At 45.5% G+C, this 19,496-nt stretch overlaps 1 protein-coding gene across 1 annotated transcript; it reads left to right on the forward strand.

Moving 5' to 3' along the window:
- Positions 1-11,837: 11,837 nt before the first annotated feature.
- Positions 11,838-18,491, forward strand: PSMD6 (proteasome 26S subunit, non-ATPase 6). Its single transcript, XM_048316222.1, has 8 exons — positions 11,838-12,045; positions 13,159-13,364; positions 13,881-14,026; positions 15,026-15,245; positions 15,354-15,462; positions 16,601-16,769; positions 17,968-18,045; positions 18,190-18,491. The coding sequence occupies exons 1-8, from the start codon at positions 11,901-11,903 to the stop codon at positions 18,284-18,286; spliced, it is 1,170 nt and encodes a 389-aa protein (XP_048172179.1). The 5' UTR covers positions 11,838-11,900; the 3' UTR covers positions 18,287-18,491.
- The last annotated feature ends 1,005 nt before the right edge of the window (positions 18,492-19,496 follow it).

Here is a 19,496-nt window from a genome sequence, read left to right on the forward strand (position 1 = left end):
AGCTTGTGAGAAAGAACCAAATTTTAAACTTATGCGAAAAACTCATTTTACTGCAGGGCTGAGAATCCACTGTCTCAGAGCTCACTGGCATCAAGAGGTGCTAGTGAGAGCCAGAGCAAATATTTCCCTGAGCTTCCACTTTCAAGCAGTATGTTTTAGATTACACTTAAGTGGATTCAGGAGAGGAAACTGGGGGTGGTGGGTGGAAAGGATGCAAGTAGGTAAGAATAAAAGGAGGCAGTACATGGAAAATTGGAAGGAAACAGTCAACTAAAGAAGAAAAAAAGATGCACAAAAAGGCTGAGGAGGTACTGGCAGTATTGAGAGTAGATCATACAGAAAGCTCAGAGTTACATGTACCAAACTGAATAGATAAGGATAATAAGGAAATGCATAAGGATAATGTATCAAAGGATTGCTGCTGGGCACTTCAAAAATTGCTGTGAGTCACTAGAGGTGGGATGGAGAAAACAGGAAAAGGGGAATGAGTGAGAGGAAAACACTAAGATGATAATAACATTAAAAGATACTGAAATATATATTGAACAGTATACAGTTCAAAATATTCAAAATACATTATTTTCATGTTTGGACAACTGTGCAGGAAGAAAGTGACATCCTGTGCCCAGGAGGGAGGATGTGGCCAGGCAGAGGCTGTGCCCAGTAGGGAACTGGTGTCGGGGGTGGGGAGCAGGAGCCAGCCAGGGCTCAGGCTCTGCACAAACCAGCACCACCCATGGCACAAACGCGCTGTGCCCACCCTCCTTGTCCATCCTACCACAAACCAAACCAGGCTCCACTGCACTGTGGGGAATTCCTGTTGGGTAGTGGGTTACCTTGCACCAGGCAAAGCTAATCCTTTGTGTGAGTCTTTCTGTGGACAATATGTCCTCTTCCACCAGCCAGAATATGCTTCTCCTTTTGAGGATGGGATGTCTTTGCCCTCCACATCATTCCCATAGCAATAGGCAGGATGCAATTTATTACAGCAACCTGCAGAACCCAGGTAATGCTACTGGGATATAGAGAAACTATGAAAACAAACACTTGTATTAAACATGAACTTCTGCAGTCAGATTCTCAGATGGGCAAGAGCAATGGCTGCTTTGCAAAACAGCGACTGAGGGCAAGACTGCCTCTAACTGGGGATAATTGTCATGGAAACTACAAGTGAAGTAGCACAAAACACAAGTAGGTATGAAAAAAGTAGCTGAAAATAGCTGCTCTGGAATATTTCTTTGCAAAGGTTCTAGACATTAAAAGGCAACTGAATAAAGCTTAGTAATTTTAGATGTTCTTGGAAATTGGATTTTAAAGGGAAAAATGGGGCAAACCACAAAACTGTGGCTCAGGGAACATTCCAGGAGAAAAAAATCTCTGAAAGAAAAATGAGTGCAAGTAAGACTCTTACAAGATTTATAATTCACATACCTACAGATGTATAGACAGATAAAATAATGCATGTGTGCGTGATTACATAGAGCACAGAGTGCATATTTTTAACTACATAGAGTGTGCACACATACATAGGTGTATACATTACACATATACATTACCGGGAAAAAAATACTGAAACACCAAGGCAGCACAAATCAAATTCTTCCTGCATCCAACTGAAGATAAGAGGGTTTCTCAGAGGTTCACTTGACTGAAGTCCAAGGCCTTGAGCAGGAAAGCAAGTTGTCTGATGAGTTGGACCAGTGTCTAAATGGCATCTGCCCAAGGATGGCTGTGACCAGAAAACACACAAAGAGGGTGAGATCCAGCACCTAACAGCAGAATGGATCTGTGCAAGAGAGCCTACAGCCAACAGGGAGGCAGTTGGCAATTCCCAGCAAGGAGAGATGGCCACAAACCAGGACACCTTCGTATCTGCTCAAAAAAGCAGCAAACTGCATTTCACAAAGTGCCTTTTCCTTCGGTGGCACATCCAGGCATATTCTTCCAGCCAAAATTGCCGGTACAAGGAGCTGCAAGCACAGGGGAAGGAGCAGGGGTGCCAGTCCAGAAAGTGGAGCAGAAGGTACAACCTCCATGTAATGGTGCTGGGAATGACAGGGCATGATTCAGCATGAACACGGAGGAAAGCAGGTGCGATGTGGAGGTACTGTCATGCAGGTCACACTAGGAAAACATTAAAGGGTGGTTTATGCACTTGGAGATGAATGAATTGTGTTCTAACAGGGAAAAGTGTTAGCTGGAAGATGCGAGAAGCAGCAGAATATATGTTACATCACTCAGCAGCACTTGCTGCTGGCTGGGGCCAGGATAATCCCACCCCAGTTCTTGTGCCACGGTGGAATAAACAGTGAATTAACCAGGAATAATCCTGCGACAGCAACTTGTATATACGCCCTAGAAAGTACCAAGCAGTGTGTCTCAGCAGGCAAGACAAAATAGTTCAAGGTGAGTACCAGAGGTGTTCAGGCATTACAGCAGGTTCATGTGAGTTGGGGGATTTTAGAGGTTGGCGTTGGGGGTTAGGATTTTTCCTTTTGTTTCTTTCTCTCATGGAATTTCTCCCATTTGTTGCTAAGAGACAATAATGACCGGTACTTAAGAGAGACAAAAGACGTACCCAAGGCGGAGGGGGAGGATTGCAGATGGCTGCACTATCGTAGCTGAGGGGCATTCTCTTGGGAATGGCAGAGATACCTGAGATTTTGGACTGGGGGGAAGGGGCTGGGCGCAGCTCCTAACTCTCTCTCGCTCTCGGCATCGGAGGACGACGGCTGCTGTGAGCTGTTGCTTACTACAGGGAGCATTCACTGCCACCGCTGGAGCGTGGCAGCTTACTGTGGGTGACCCTTTGCTCGTTAAGAGCAGCCGTTGCATTGGAACCTTATTAACACCCTATCTGACTGGAAAGGACCCTCACCATCTATTCAGGTGCCTCAGGGGAAAAAGCCCCCACCCCTTCCCAGAGGGCACGTCTCCCACGCTGCATGCGACACGGAAAAGCCTAGTTGCCGCTGCCAAGCCCCGCTGCTTTTTGCAGCTGCCTCAGGCTTTTTCGCTGCCCTCAAACCCAACACCCCGTGTCCACCCGACCCCCGCAGCTCCTGCTGCAGCCCATTTTTCCATCTCCTCCGCCAGCCGCGTCCGCCCTTACCACAGGACAGAGACTGCCGAGCTCGCTCCGGAGCGCCCCCTGCAGGCGCGGGGGAACCATCGCACCCGCCCTGCCCGGCCGGGAGCCACCAGCGCCCCTGCCGGCTGCGAGCGGAACTGCACCCGAGGGGAAAGGGCCTGACAGCCGAGAGAGGCTGGCACCGGGTTCTGGCTCTGTTTGTTGTTGCTGCCGTTGTTGTTGTTTGTTGGCCTTGTCAGATACATATATATACACTAGTAAAGAACTGTTATTCCTTTCCCCATATCTTTGCCTGAAAGCCCCTTAATTTCAAAGTTATAGTAATTTGGAGGGAAGGGGGTCATATTTTCTATTCCAAGGGAAGTTCCTGCCTTCCTTGGTAGACACCTGTCTTTCAAACCAAGACAGTTGGTCATATCCATGGAAAATATAATGATCAGTAACTCAAATGACAACCCAAAAGGAGGCAACAGCAGAAGAACCATTTCATTCACCAGAGGGGATTGCTACTCCCAAGTGCAAGGAACCAAGAAAAAACAAAGGTCCAGAGAGCAAAATACGAGATGGGGAAGGTCAAGGGAGAGGTGAAAGGAAAATGGGAATTTAGAGAAAAGTAACCCTAGCTAAGAGGCAATTCTAATCAGCTACAACGGGAGAGAGAGTTCAATGCAGCCCCAGCCAGTCAGGGCTTTACAGGGCACTAACTGGGTATTTATGAAATACCATGGAGGCACAGGTTTCTTTACTTCTGAGAGGTTACAACATAGACACCAAAAGGAATTAATTACGTGGGGGGTTTTACTCAGTAATGTGAAATCGCAGCTCAGGAAGATTAAATATGCAACCAGAAGTTGCCTACATTGATGTAATGCCATTAATAACAGTAGCATTTATAGAGGGCTAAATCACACTTTCCTTGCTTAAGGCCTTTCTCTCTGACCTTTGAAGGTTTGATCTCGAGATGTGATGTAAATCATCTGGAGAGTTTTCTTCACCTCTACCGGGTGAAGGATACTTCTACTCTGTGAAAGTAGAGTTAGTCTTGCAAATAAAAGAAGGAAATATACTGGAGTTATTTATCTTTCAGGGCACCTGAGTACTCTGCTTCCCAAAGTCACTCAGGCACCTCTGTGCAATGGCAAAACTCTTCCCATCAGCTGAGGAGGATCCTCTAGCACTGCACAGAGATGGACTCTCAATTCCAGATGGTTTGAATTTTCTGCTCACTTATTAAAACCAACATAAAACCCCCTAAAGTAACAATCCATCTATTTTCACCAAAACTGAAGTTTCTCAGGCTAGCAACTTGCCCATTAGTAAAAGCAAAACATTTGGGGAGATCAGTGCCCAGGCACAAGGGCACAGCACTGTGTGAACTCTGAAATCCCACTCACTCTGGGATTCAAAGTGCACTCAGGAGAAGGAAACGAGCATCTTCCTCAGTTAAATTTGTGTTCAAGCCAATGGGCATTTGGCAGGTGCTCTCCAGGTACCCCAAAAGTCTGCAGAAACAGCCAGAGCTAAATTAGCACATATTTTAGAGAAATGCCTTGCCCTGTGAACTTACCAGCATGTTGAGACTGTGATCACTTCAACACTGGGTTTATTTTAGAAGACAACACAATATTCAATCATCACTCTATTGTTTGTGTCAAACATCATTTGCCTTAATTAATAAATGTGTACCTGGTTTGCTATGAGATCTCAAAAGAAGTTACACAACACTTCTCAGCCAAGTGCTTTTCCTTTCATGATGTGAAAATCACTTGTGTTATAAAGAGTGAAAACAAGCAAACAAACAAACAAAAAACAAACAAACAAACAAACTCCAGGCTGTGTGTTGGAAAAGAAGCTGCGGGAAATAGACCAGTACTGGCAATTACAGTGGTAGCTGCTGCTAGGTGAGTAGTCAGGGATGAAGGCTGCTTTTCCATGGATCCCATACACCTCCTCCCTACTCTGCTCTCTCCATGATGAGACTCCCAGCTCTTCCTTCCTCTGCTCCTCACTCCTATATATTTCCTATCCCTCCATGCACTCTGCACTGGCCACACAGCAGTCCTTACTGCTGGCCAGATTCCCTAAACACCAGCTGAGCAAAAGGCACAGGAATACACTCACTGCAGGGCAGGATGGTGTGGGTTAGCCAGAATGGCTAATCCTCCCAGTTGGGATCTGCCCTCCCTGATCTCATGTAACTTCAAGGAACTGGACATTACTAAGAATTCATTACATTTATCAGATTTGGTTCAAACTGACCAAGGGGTTCAAAGACATTAGAGCACAGAAACACAGGCTGATGGCAGAGGGTGTAACTGCATGAGACTATTGCTTAAGAAAAAGAGGCTTAAAAAATCATCAAAGGACAAAAGTCACTCTGGAACCACAGGGGAGGCTGACAAGACTGAGCTAAGGAGGAAGAAAATGGAGTAACTTCTCAGAGGACTGAAAGATTTCAAATTCCTTGTTCTTCATTTCAAATTACCTCAGCAAACTGATAACTAACACATCAACCCACCAACAACCTGAGGATTTAAATAAGCTTTTTGCCACCAGCACATGTAAACCCCAATGAATTCCAAACTGATGGTTTGTTTAAAGATCACATTATACGTACTACAGTCAATATCCAGATTATGCCAGGGTTGCTGCAAGGAAAAAGATATCATTTTAGGCATGTAAAACCCCTCCAGTTTGGACAGAGACTGGGCAAGAGTAATCAGCACTTCTTAAAGTCTTAGAAATGTAGTGAAAGAGCTGAAGTGTGTTTAATTACCAGTCAGAGACATTGTAGCAAAGCAGATAAAGTTAATTATACAGTACAGGAGCATTTTCAGTTGATGTGGTAGTAATCATAGTCAACAGAGAAGTGCCCAACAGAAGGATCCATATACAATAAAAGCAATCATGGGATGAAAGAGTACAGCACAAATTACCTAAAAAACAAAGGCAGACACAGACACACAGCTGGAGCCATCACATCTTAATGAGGATTTGTGGATTTCTATGTTCAATAGGATACCTTAAACAGCAGCACACCTTACCCTGTGCATAGCACCCCCCTAAAACTCACATCAGTCTGCAGGGGATATCAATATTTGTGCTCCATGTGGGCCAGATCCAGCACCAGCCTGTGATAATACTGACACCATTTATCATGGGAAAGACTGGGTGCTGTTGCTGTGTATGAAACAAATACATCAGTGGGTTGGTCTCGAGTATCTGTTTTCTGAAACTAAATCGATACTTAGGAGAAAAGATGCAACAAACAGACCTCACTTTGATTTCAGACTCACAGTCTACCATCTCCCACGGACCCTCCAAGGTCCGTATCCCCCTTTCTGCTTGTAACAGGTGAGCTGGAACACAGGATCTGAAACAAAAGGCTCAAGCATACAACATTTGTGTGTGTGTGTATGTGTATTTACACATCTCCATAAATGTAATTTCAGTGTCTCTTGGTTTGATGATGGGACAGACACTGAGCAGGATTTCACCTCACTGTGCTGGCAGCGCTCTCTCCCACTCCGCGTTACAGCCATTCCACCCAGAAGCTGTCACTTGCTGCATGTCTTCATGCCACCAAATCCCCTGGGTTCTCACCTGTTCAGAAAGAGCTTCTCCCCTGAGATTTCCTGAGGCAATAGTGTTAAATATATCCAGCCTCAGGCAGCAGTATGCCATCACCCTTCCCTGCACCTAGGGCTGCCAGAGGTGTGGAGCAAAGGAAGAGGCTCCTCCACTGCCCCTACTTGTCTGTTTGATTTCTCATGGCCATTACACATCAACAGCTTTTCAGATCTCTATGTAATGATGCAGTTTCATCCTCTCTTCCCAAAGTAATAAGCTCCCCCAACATGTCTGTTTGTTGGAACACCCTGACTGTAATGCTGCAAAAGACTTAATTTGGGCACTATGTAAAACGTTGTCCTTCCAAACAAGGATTTATTGATTTGAAAATATGCAAGGGAATAAATTCCATTAATTGCTGTGAAACTTGGCTGATCAGCTGCAATTAGTGACACAGAAAGGATGACAAAAGAATATCACGGAGGTCAAGAGATGCAGAAATCCTACTCCAAGGGCATTTTCTAGCTGTTCTTATGCTGGTGCCAAGGCCTGTCTAACACCAGCCAGCCCATGGAGCTGCACTAGCAGAGGGCTCAACCCTGTGCTTTTCACTCCTTGCTGACACAGACTGTAGTTCCAGAGAGCCAGACTTCCTGAGACAACAGCCATACCTATGCCAACAATAATTACCTAGGAAAACAGGCAACTTCTAGGAGCTTATTCAGAATGCCTAACACTTGTATGCTTATACAGTGCCGCTGTGAGTATTGCTGTCAACACTTCCACTACTGAAGGGCAAAGAATGAAGCCAGATGTGATTCAAGTGCCATCTTTTCCCAAGTTCAGCCCTGCAAATGAAACAAATGCACTGGCCTTGAAGATGCCTGAGTGCGACAGCAAGGTATGAAAGCATAATTGGTATTGCTGAGGTGAGCCTGCAGCTCACAGTGTTGTGGCTGTGCACAAAGAGCTCTTCGTTACAGCACGGACAGGTCAAACAGCTCCCAGGGCCCTTCATGCCTTCTGCAATGGGAATTAAAGTCACCCAACAGCACTTGGGGCCAGTCCTGGGTCCTCCTGCAGATCCTGATCTACTGGCAGAGAATGCTCACAGTGCCAGGACAGTCCCTGTCTCTGAAGCCTGCGAGAACCAGGTAGGGCTGCAGGACCTCCTTGGAGAGGAAAGGCGAGCACTCTGTGACCTGCTGCTGAAAAGTGCCACATACCCTGAGTGATGGGGAGCTTTTCCCTTTGTGGGCTGGGAGAGAGAGAGGGACAAGCAGAGGGATCAGTGACAGACATGGTCCCTGGCTCCCTTGATGGCACTGGCAAGCAAAGTACTTGGCTCCTGACACTGCCATAATGGGTATGTTATTTATCTCTGCCAGCAGCAAAGTGGTGTCTGGCTGGACACAGGGGCCTGGAAACCAGGCAGTGGCTGGGGAGGGGACACAGCAGGTTTTGGGTGGTCTGTGCCCCTGCAGAAGGCTGGCAGTCCCCAAAGATTTCAGTCAACATTCAGCGATAGCAGGGCTTCACTAGGCACCCTGAGGGGGAAAAACAGCCCAGCAAAGCAAACACTCAGAAGGCAGAGACAGCGTGCAGTTAGTGCTCTGAAACACTGGCACCTTGTGGCAGCTCAGCCCCAGAAACATACTGTTTCTGACTGTCCTGCTGACATCGGGGTGGCCTGGGCACGGCTCCAACAGCCAGGACACAATCGAGCAGCAGCACACAGATGCATAGAAAGCCACCTTGCTCTGGGTAGCATTTAGTAACGAACAGCTGTTACTGGGGAAGGAGGGGATCTGGAAATCTCTAGTTGCACTTCCAGTCCTGTTTGTGGCCTCCTATGGCTGCAAAAATGATAACGAGGAGGGTGGCATTACTTGGGATGCCCATGATCACTGTCTGGGTCACTGACCACACAAGATGTGTTCACCCAGGAACTGCAAGGAGTAAAAAAACCTCTTGATGCATGTGAGCATCGCCATGGGAGTGCAGGGTCTGGACCCTACCTGCAGCACATCCATACTGTCACTCTTCAAGAAAAAGTTACTAGGGGCTATCACAGGGCTCCTTGCTGCTCTGATGCATCTGGTAAGGAAGGAAACAATCATTTGAGATCCATTTTGGAAAAAAAAAATCATTTGGATCCTTCTGAATGCTGTAAGATCACATTAAATTATGGTCACCACAAGGCCTTACTTCTTCATATAAATATTTGAGATATAAGTATTCTCCCTGAATTTTTTTTCACATTTAGTAGTGAATATCACAAATGTGTAGCCAGCTCCTTTTGTCCCTGTTACTGCTGAAATACACATAAATGTGAAAATATGGGCAAATATTTACAGGCAATAAATGCTGGGTGGGGTAATTAACTAGTGTTTCATATGGTTACAAACCAAAAACATCACATTTCAGCAATAACTTAACCCAGAAAAATTAAAACTCAGTTCCCTTACTCTTCTCACACCTAGCAAATTATTTTTCAGCCAATTAAGAAGTGGCAAATCCAGAAATGGGAGAACGAAGAAATTTTTCTCCCACAGTACATAATGAATCTGTGGCTTTTACTGCCACAATGAGCTGAGGATACCAAACCCAGCGAGGTTGACAGGGTGCGGGTGTTTCTATGGACAGTGAGAATGGCCAGAACTGTAATGGTTATGAATGATGTGAATTTTGGAAGAGGGCAGACCTCCAGCTGTGGCTGCAAACCAATCTTTATATTAGGGATTAGGAAAAGAGTTACGGTGACAGCCAGGTTATCTGCTTACAGGGGAGTTGCACATACTTTCCACCTTCCACCCGTTGCTGGAGGGACTGTCTGCAATAACTGTATGTTGGAGCTGGTTCAATTTCTTTTCACCTTCAATTTTTGTGAGCTAATCCCAGCTCAGCCACTCACACAAGCAACATTCACCCGTGTGTGCAATGTCTGAGCACTTGGAACATCAGCCTTACTTAGCAGAAAAAACCCCAACCATCCTTTTCTTCCCAAAGAAGGCATGCAAAGAATAAACAGCATTCCTTAGCTCCAGAGCACACTGCCTAAGGAATAGAGCTGGGGACAAGATGAAAAAAAAAACCGTGCAAGATGCCTGAAAGTGTCTGTCATAAATAAAACTAATTAACAAGCCTCTGAGCAAATGCAAAGGCCAACAGGAAAATAACATAAACACTGCTGCAAAAGTTCTGCATGCCGTTCCCTGCAAAGCATCAAAGCCGTTGCTCCTTGCGCAATCAATATGAAAGTGATACAAAAAGCAACTGAAAAAGAGAAACAGAAGACAAAGGGAAAAAATGACTGCTTCTAAAGAAACAGAGGAACTGCCCAACTTAAAACACAGTTTCTCCTTTATTTTATTCTAAAATACTATAATTATAAGCCAATAAATGAAGGGGGAAAAAAGTCAGAATCAATGTAAAAAATACTAGCACTTATCAAAAACACAGCAGGCAACTGTTTCTTCCAGTGATCTCCTAAATAATTTATGCCCAATATACAGAAGCCAATCTTGGGAATACACTGTTCCAAAACAGTCAAGGGAACTGTTTCTCCCCTCACCCAGATGCAAAGCACAACTCCAAAATAGAGGCACCGGCCAAAAGCTTTGTGCTTAAACCCCAATTCCAACAAACAATAACAAAATGAGTCTGGAGGAGCTCAGCTACAGAGCGTGGTCCAGAATGTTGGGTGGGATCCTGCATCCCACAAGATAGCCCTGGGCACCAAAAATGCCCTTTGCAGGAGCCAAGCACCCTGTGCCTGCCCCACCACCCAGCTGTGCTCCACTCCAAAAGCACTGTGTTTTTATCTTATTGCCAACTTCCAAGGGAATACAGTGGCTGATATACAAAGTGTTGTAAAGAATAAAAAAAGGGTTTGACTTCAGGTATCACCTGGGGATGAACCTCAACGACTCCACACACAGGCCCTATGGAGGCACAGGTTATGCCCCATCTGTAACATGTGGCACAGACAATTTGTGGACAGCCCTGGTGAGGAGAGAGAGCGCAGCAGGACCAGGGCCAGTGGGGTGGGGCGACACATGGGGACCACCCAACCCTTCTGCCACCATTTTCACTCGATGTTCCCAAGGGAGGGAACATGCTCCAGCACTGGCAGTGTTTGCTGTGTGAGGTTGGGAAAGACAAAATCAAAGATGTTTAATAAACAGATGGAGAAACATAAAGAAAAGCAAAATGAGAAGTAGATCAACACGGGCCAGAGTCAGGTATGACTTCCGCAGAACCCTGGATGAGATACAACCAAAACCAGGGTTGTTTAGGCCCTTTATTTGCCTTCTATTTGTTTTGTGCCACAAGCTCTGGTGTAACACATTCCAGTTCCTTTCTGAAACTACAAAGGCTACAAACCCACTTTTCCCTGTAACTCCTTCTAGGTCTGTGTCCCTCCCCTGTGCCCAAACAGCAGACAGGCCCTTGTGAACAGCCCCTTCCTAGGCCTGGTCAGCCTTGAGAAGAGAGAACTGAGAGGGGACCTCATCAATGTCTGTCAGTGTCTGCAGGGAGGCTGCCAAGAAGACGAAGCAGGCTCTGCTCAGGGGTGCCAAGCAATAGGGCGAGAGACAATGAGCACAAACTGATGCACAGGAAGTTCCACCTCCAGATGAGGAGAAACTTTCCTGGGCAGTGACCGCACACAGGAACAGATTGTCCAGAGAGGCTGTGGAGTCTCCCTCACTAGAAATATTCTAGAATCATCTGAACACAACCCTGTACCCTGTGCTCTGGGATCATAGAATGGTTTTGGCTGGAAGGGGATTTTGAAGATAACCCAGTTCCAGCCTCTCTGCCATGGGCAGCGACACCTTCCACAAGACCAGGAGCCCCTTCCAACCCGGCTTTGGACACTTCCAGGAACGGGGCAGCCACTTTCCCTGGGCAACCTGCACCTGTGACTCTGTGGCGACCGTTTCTGTGTTTGTGTGGCCACGCTGCCCTGTCTGTGGCCAGACCCGTTCCCGCCGTCCCTCAGCGCCCCCTTCACCCGCGCCTGCCACGCCGCCGCCAGGGGCCGCCCCGCGCCCGCGCCGCCTGCCCGCCAGGGGCCTCCGGGCCGCCAGGGGGCGCCGCGTGACGGAAGCGGGCGGCCGCTTCCGCCCGTCGCGGCTGAGTCACTGCGCCGCGCCGCCCTGCCCGCCCGCCGCCGAGAGCCGCCCGTCCTGTGGAGCCCCAGCCCCGCGTCCCCCGTCCCGCCGCCGCCGCCATGCCGCTGGAGAACCTGGAGGAGGAGGGGCTGCCCAAGAACCCCGACCTCCGCATCGCTCAGCTCCGCTTCCTGCTCAGCCTGCGGCCCCGCGCGCCCGACCCGGCCGCGCGCGACGAGCTGATGGCGGCGGTGCGGCTGCACAGTGAGTGGGCCCTGGAGGAGGCTCTGGGGGTCGGGGGGGGCAGGGTCTGTCTGTCTGTCCGTCCGCCGGCCCCCGGCTCCGACCGTGTGCCTGTCGGGCAGCCGGGTAGCTGTCTGTGGTCATCGATCCCCGGGCAGGGGGTTGTGTACACGTCCCCCCGCAGTTCGGCATCGCTCTGCCCCCGGGACTGACTCCCCCGGGGCATGGACAGCTCGAGAGCAGCGGGGTAGAGCGAGGGTTGGACGTACCGGTGCCGTGCCCTGTCCCCAGCTCTGACCACTCTTATGTCGTGCTGGGGTTGTAAGAGCTGTGAGTTGAGCATCACGGGCTGCCGTGCTCACAGTGGGATAAAGAGAATCATAGAACATCCTGAGCTGGCAGGGACTCACAAGGATCATCAAAGCCCAACTCTTGGTCCTGCACAGGACACTCCCAACAATCCCACTCTGCCTAGAGCGTTGTCCAAGTGCTCCATGAGTTCTGTCAGGCTGGTGCTGTGACCACTGCCTTGGGGAGCCTGTTCAGTGCCCGACCACGCTGTATGGGGGAAGAACCTTTTCCTGATATCCAACCTAAACCTCCCCTGGCACAGCTCCATGCTGTTTACTCGGGTCCTGTCGCTGATTTCCAGAGAGCAGAGATCAGCGCCTGACCCTCTACTTCATCTCACAAAGAAGTTTTGACAGCTTTGAGGTCTCCCCTCAGTCTCCTCTTCTCTTGGCTGAAAACACCAGGTGATCTCAGCTGCTCCTTATACATCCCCTCCAGACCCTTCATCGTCTTCATGTCCGTCCTGTGGATGCTGTCTGACAGCTTAATGTCCTGCTGGTATTGTGGTGCCCAAAACTGCACCCAGAACTCGAGGGGAGGCCACCCCAGTGCAAGGTACAGAAAGTGCAAATGGGAGCAGTGTAAAGAGCAGTGATGAAAAAGGATCAGTGAAAGGAAGCATGAGGGGCAAGGCCTGCAGAAACAGTGGCTGTGCTGTGTCTAGATCAGCAGGTACCTGGTCATAGAAGGGGCGTCTCTGGCATTGACAGTCATGTTCTTCTCGGAACAAACACACTCTCATTGTAGCAGTGAACAGCAGAACCCTTCCTGCTTCTCTTTTAGACATGGCTCCATACTATGAAGCCCTGTGCAAGTCTCTGGAGTGGCAGATGGACACGGATCTGCTGAGCAAAATGAAGAAAGCCAATGAGGAGGAACTGAAACGTCTTGACAATGAATTAGAGGATGCGGAAAAGATCTTGGGGGAGAGCGAAATCCGGGATGCAATGATGGCCAAGGCTGAGTACCTTTGCAGGATTGGGGATAAGGTTGGTGACAGCAGAGGCTTTATGGACTCGTAGAAAATGCTGCATGGGAACCCTGTTAGCTGGGCAGGTCCCAGTGAGGGCTGGGGGATGTGCAGACGGTTTTCTCTATGGCACAGCTCACACATGGCTGGCAGATAGGGAAGGGTCTTATTGAAATTTAAATTATCCAGAAAAAAAGCAGTCCTTGAAAGAAAACTTGTTTTTTCTTGACAAGGGGAAAAGCTTGCAGATACCATTATTCACTTTCCTTGCGCCTTTAGACTTTACCAAGCTATTTAGATCATACTGCTGAATTTCAAGTTACAGAGTAGATTTGTATAGTCTTTAGCTTTAAAAGATACATGAGGAACAGCTTTTCTAACTTGATTTAAACTTGGATATGTTAAGATTATTCAGAATGCATAATGTGAAAGTCGCAACTACCAGTGGGAGACAACACGTGTTCTTACAGCAGGTATTTTGTCAATGTTCTGGGTGCTTTTAACATTCTTACAGTAGAAAATACTATTTTGCCAGGAGGGAGCTCTGACTGCATTCCGCAAGACTTACGACAAAACTGTGGCCCTGGGACATCGTCTGGATATCGTGTTCTATCTGCTAAGGATTGGCTTGTTTTATATGGACAATGACCTCATCACACGGAACATTGAAAAGGCAAAAAGGTACTGCTTGGGTTTTCTGAGTGCACTAAAGCACTTTTGAAACAAGCTGTAAAAAAAGAAATGGAAGATAAATACCTTTCTGTCCAGAAATGACTGGGACTGGTAGTGAGAGAGAGTTATAGTCATGACTGGGTGTTACCTTGTTTTAGAGCACTTCCTACTCCTGGATTTTTTTAGTGGGGGGGAAGAGAAAAGAAAGGTTAAAATTTTGTGGTAGCTGTCTTCTAGCAGCTGGCTCAATTTGTATTTATAGCCCAGCTCCCACTCCCACTTTAGGTGTGACTGCACTGTGCCAGCTGAGTCCAGCTGCTCCCAGTGGCACCCAGCTGGCTCTGTAAAGAGGGAGTTTTTCCTCTAGAAGCAAGAGCGGCATGGTGTGTTTTGGTGCCACTGTCCTTACCATGTTCCACTGGTAGCTTCAGTGTCTCTGTGCTCCCAATGTTTTGAACCTCAGCAGTTCCTGTAGCAAGCTGTGGTTCCAGTCTCTCTGCTGCTGCCCTGAGACACCAAGGCAGAGGAGGTTCCCACTTCTTTTGTTGCCTTCTCAGCAGTTTTGTCTCACCCATGCCCTTCTTACAGCCACACCAATTTTGTGCTGATCGTTAAAAAGTGGCAACTTGTAATTTTTTTCTATGCCGCTGGTTGAACAGCTTTGATTTTAGCAGCAAAGGCAGCAGAGATCTGTTGCCACAGTCCAGGCTGACAGGAATCACATAATGACCTGCACATCTACAGAGACTGTTGTCACAGCTGAAGAGGCCATAAACTTTTCCTTTCAGCTGAAACTTGCACTGTGTAAAAGCCTCTAGCCTCTCCTGTCCCAAGGAAGCCACTTTCCTACACCAGCAGATGTACAAAACCTGGGCTGTTTCTACAAGCTGTAACATAAACCAAATTATTCTTTCTCTAATCTTGTGGTATCAGTTGATTTGTACTTGTTTCATATAACTTATTACATGACACGTTTACATAAGTAAATATTCTTTGTTCTATTTTAAGTCTAATAGAAGAAGGAGGAGACTGGGACAGGAGAAACCGTCTCAAGGTGTACCAGGGCCTTTACTGTGTAGCCATTCGAGACTTTAAACAAGCAGCAGAGCTCTTCCTTGATACAGTTTCCACGTTTACATCCTATGAACTGATGGATTACAAAACCTTTGTAACATACACTGTGTATGTCAGCATGATTGCCCTGGACAGGCCTGATCTGAGGGAGAAGGTAAGGAAAGCATGTGGAAACACTGGTGCAAACTGACAGAGCCTTTCCTTAACCTGTTCATCTCGAGGCTGAAAGGGATGGTGGTTAAAGATGTGTGTTTGCTTTCAGGTGATTAAAGGAGCAGAGATCCTGGAAGCCTTGCACAGTTTGCCAGCTGTACGGCAGTATCTCTTCTCTCTTTATGAATGTCGTTACGCAGCCTTTTTCCAGTCGCTAGGTAAGGCTGAGTTACGTCCTACAACACTTTCAGGTGTTCCAGTTATTTGTTTCAGATCATAACACAACTTTTTTGGAGTAGCTACAGTCTAGAACTAGAGCTACATGCAGAAAAACAAACTATAGAGATTGTTTTTAACAGTGATCTAAAATTTTCTGCTTAGATTTTTCAAACAAAGAAAGACAAATTTCACATCCAATGAGCCTTGCGAAAGGTCACATCTGATTAGGTGAAAAAACATTTTGAAGATGGCTGTGAAACACCATCTTACCTGAAGAGCCAAATCAGGAAAGCTTTGAAAGGTTTTATCTTCATAAGAACCTATAGGAGTTGTAGTCTAAAGGCCCTCAAATCTCAACCTGTACGAGACATTGCATAGAAATTTTTCAGTGTTGTTCTCATTGGCTTTCTGCTCTGGTTTCTGTGTAAAAGGGTGACACCAAAGAAAAGCTTTTCAGAAAATCCTCATTCTTGCCAGTTCTCAGACTGCTTGTTTTTCTTCTGTGAAATCTAGAATACAAGAAAATGAGATATTTAGGAAAAGCAAGGAAGAAGCCTTGATTTTGTGGAAGACTAGGCCTGATGAGACTGAGTTAAAGGGCAGCATCTTCCTTTTGCCGGCCTCATCCCAAGCCAAGAACTGACATTGTCAGGGAAAAAATCACTTAAGTGCCTGGAAATCCTTTTAACTAATTTAAGAGCTAGTAGCAGAGAATTAATTTTATTTCCTTATACAGGATTGGGTAACAATGTTTTTTCAAGTAGTTACATACCAAATTCTGCTTGTTACCCATCTCCAGGCTGCTCCTGTGGGCAGCAGATCCAGCTCTTGCCTTCAGCAAGGTGGTCCCTCTCACCCCTGAAAGAAGGATGCTGTGCTGATTACAGCCTCTCATTAGCTCTGCCGCAATGTTGACTGCTCCTGGTTCCAGAACTGATACAGATTACATGAATTTACTTCTCTTTAGTGCAGAATCCCTTTCATATCTTGAAGAGTGCAAGAATACAATGTAGTTATGGTCACACATATTACTTATTAACTGGTGCCATGTGTTTTATTTACATAACTGATATTTGACATTTCTTAGAAATTACTGATTTTTTTTATTTTGCATCTTCTTTTTTTTTTTCTTTTCAGCTATTGTAGAGCAAGAGATGAAGAAAGACTGGCTGTTTGCACCTCACTACCGATACTACGTGCGGGAAATGCGAATCCACGCCTACAGCCAGCTTCTCGAGTCCTACCGGTCCTTGACGTTGGGGTACATGGCAGAAGCCTTTGGAGTCAGTGTAGAATTCATAGATCAGTAAGTTCTTTGGCTTTTTCAGTTCATAGAGATCTCCCTTTATACCTTTTAAATATTTATGATGATCTCATTATGAGTAAAAATCTTTGTTCACTTGTATTCTAAATATGCCAAGTTATGTTTCTATGGAAGAGTGTGAGAAGCTGGTATTTTATTAATTACTTTGTTCTTTATATTGCTGTATTTATTGACCTTCATGTGCTATGAAACTTTAGATTTTAGAGGATAGCTTAGTTCACAGCTGTGCGAAAACTGAGCTGTTCCAACTTTGAGGATCTGCACATTTTTTGTACTCTGCCAGTCTCCCTCTCTCATTTTGCTTGGTTTCTTTTATGTGGACAGGATCTGATGTTTTTCACTTAAATCAAACATACCCTGGAGTCCCAATTTGAAATTCTTTTCTAGAATAAAATATAACAGATTTAGATTATGATAAGAACTAAGTGATGAGAGAAGTGAGAAACTTACTCTGTGTACATGAAGCACATTATTTCAAATGCCTTCACAAGAGTTATTCTTGTTTCAGAGAGGTTTCAGATTTTCTAACATAGAAAACTTACAGAAATATTAAAATGCTTGAAATACTCAGAAATTAATAAGTGTTTCAAGGAAACCAAATACCGTTCAATTCAAAGGTAATTTTTTTGAGTCATACTAATTCTTATGCTTTCCAGTAATTTATTATGAGTTGTAACTTGTCTTACTGTTGAGCACAGGAACATTTTCTTCTACCATCAGTGCTGTAGATCACCAGTTGATTAAACAAAACAATAAAAATAAAATTTTTAAAAGCATTTGAAAAAAATTAAATATTATTGAGACACTTTTCTAATTAATTTCTAATTAATTGACTGGCATGACAATACTTACCTCAGGATAAATTCCAAACAGGCACACTGCATGACTGCTGCCTTTGGATTTGAAGAGTAGTTGGTACAAAGCTCAGTGATAAGTTTCACTAACTCAAGTACAACACTTTGGCCTGAGAAGAAAGAACTAAGAGGTTTTGTGTTCAGGTCAGGTCACGAAAATGATTATTTTTGGGTGCAATGTCCAAGGCTTAGTACGATGAGGATGCCTAAGATACCTTATGAAGATCCATAGGCTGTTGCTTCAGAAATACAGCAGCAGTTTCAGTGCTCTTAGGTCTGCAAGTCCCTGGTGAAACCAGATTTAACCAACTTTTTTTTTTCTTTAGGGAGCTTTCAAGATTTATTGCAGCTGGGCGATTGCACTGCAAAATAGACAAAGTAAACGAGATTGTAGAAACTAACAGGTATGTAATAGTTCCTAGAGGTTGTTTTTGACAGACCAGTTGAATTCTATATATTTTGATGACATTTACTACAGAAATGTTTAGTGCCTTGGTATAAATAATATTCTTAGTTCTAACCCCTTTTTTTTCCCCTATGATTCCTAGGCCTGATAGCAAGAATTGGCAGTACCAAGAAACCATCAAGAAAGGAGATTTGCTGCTAAACAGAATTCAGAAACTTTCCCGAGTAATTAATATGTAATTTTTTTAATGCAAGGGAATGCAAAATTTAGATGTTTAAAACATTTTGGAAGTAACCTATAAATATATTGTATAACTTGGTATACTATAGGGAAAAGAATAACTAGCAAGGAAGGTAGTGTTTTAACTTTCCACTTCATTATGTACACACTGTTCTGTTCTGGTGTATGGAACCCAGTTCATTAAATGTATGATACCATTGGTGATCTTTTGTAATAGGCTTTGTTCCTTTCCTTGCCTGTGTATCCAGTGTTCAATATTGAACAGCAAACCTGTGAACACCAAGAACTTATGGCCATTTTATGCTTGCTTTTTTAGAACTTCTGTATTGGAATCAGAGGTGAAAACAATCAGTTGCATAATAGTAAAGTGGCCAAAAATTTTAGTGAAGAGTGCACACTGTCCAGATGGGACAGAGTCTTGCGATGAAGGGATTACAGCTTAAGGGAGAAGGAATAAGGATGCAAGTGATTGGGGTGAAGCAGTAATATAAGCACAGAAACTGCGGGACTAAAACTTTGGGAACATCTATAACAAAAGTAGCCTCTCTTTATTTTTTTGCTAACTGTTGAAAAGGAAGTCACCACGTGAACAAAGCATTACATTTGTAATTATTGCCTGAGTTAGATTTGCAGATGTCAGCGATGGTGGGAGCTGTGGAAGGGACTACTGCAGTTTGACAGAACTGATCAAGTCCTGCAGGGGTTACAGTTCCTTTCTTCACAGCTGCTGAGGAATGAGTGTCTCACTAGGTTGCTGCCATGCTGATGACATACGGTTTCTGGCATGGCAGAGCCTCCAGCAGCAGCTATTTACCCTGCTGGCCTGCCTTGAAGGTTTTTTTCCCTCCTCTCAAAGAAGGTCTGTGAGTGAGTTCTGTGAGCTTTCGATGCCACTGCATTTGGAACAGAACCCATTTACAACCTGTATGCATTGCAGCTTCAGTGCTGGAAGGAACCCCAGCAGGTAAGTGTACCCAAAGAGCAATCCAAGCGAAGCTACCGTGCCACAGACAGGACAGTATGGAATTTCCCCTGCCCCCACCCCTCCCACTGCAAGATCATACAGGGTCTCCTGTCCTGAAATCACTGCTGCCTGCCTGAGGTTGGACTCCTTGGTGCTGAGGGGCCATTACTATTCTCTGATGAACTGTTCGGAAACCCAAAATACAACCTCATGATTTTTGGTTTTCTTTTACGACTTACTGGAAA

Source organism: Corvus hawaiiensis, chromosome 11, assembly GCF_020740725.1.
Source record: "Corvus hawaiiensis isolate bCorHaw1 chromosome 11, bCorHaw1.pri.cur, whole genome shotgun sequence".
In the NCBI taxonomy this organism is placed as follows: domain Eukaryota; kingdom Metazoa; phylum Chordata; class Aves; order Passeriformes; family Corvidae; genus Corvus; species Corvus hawaiiensis.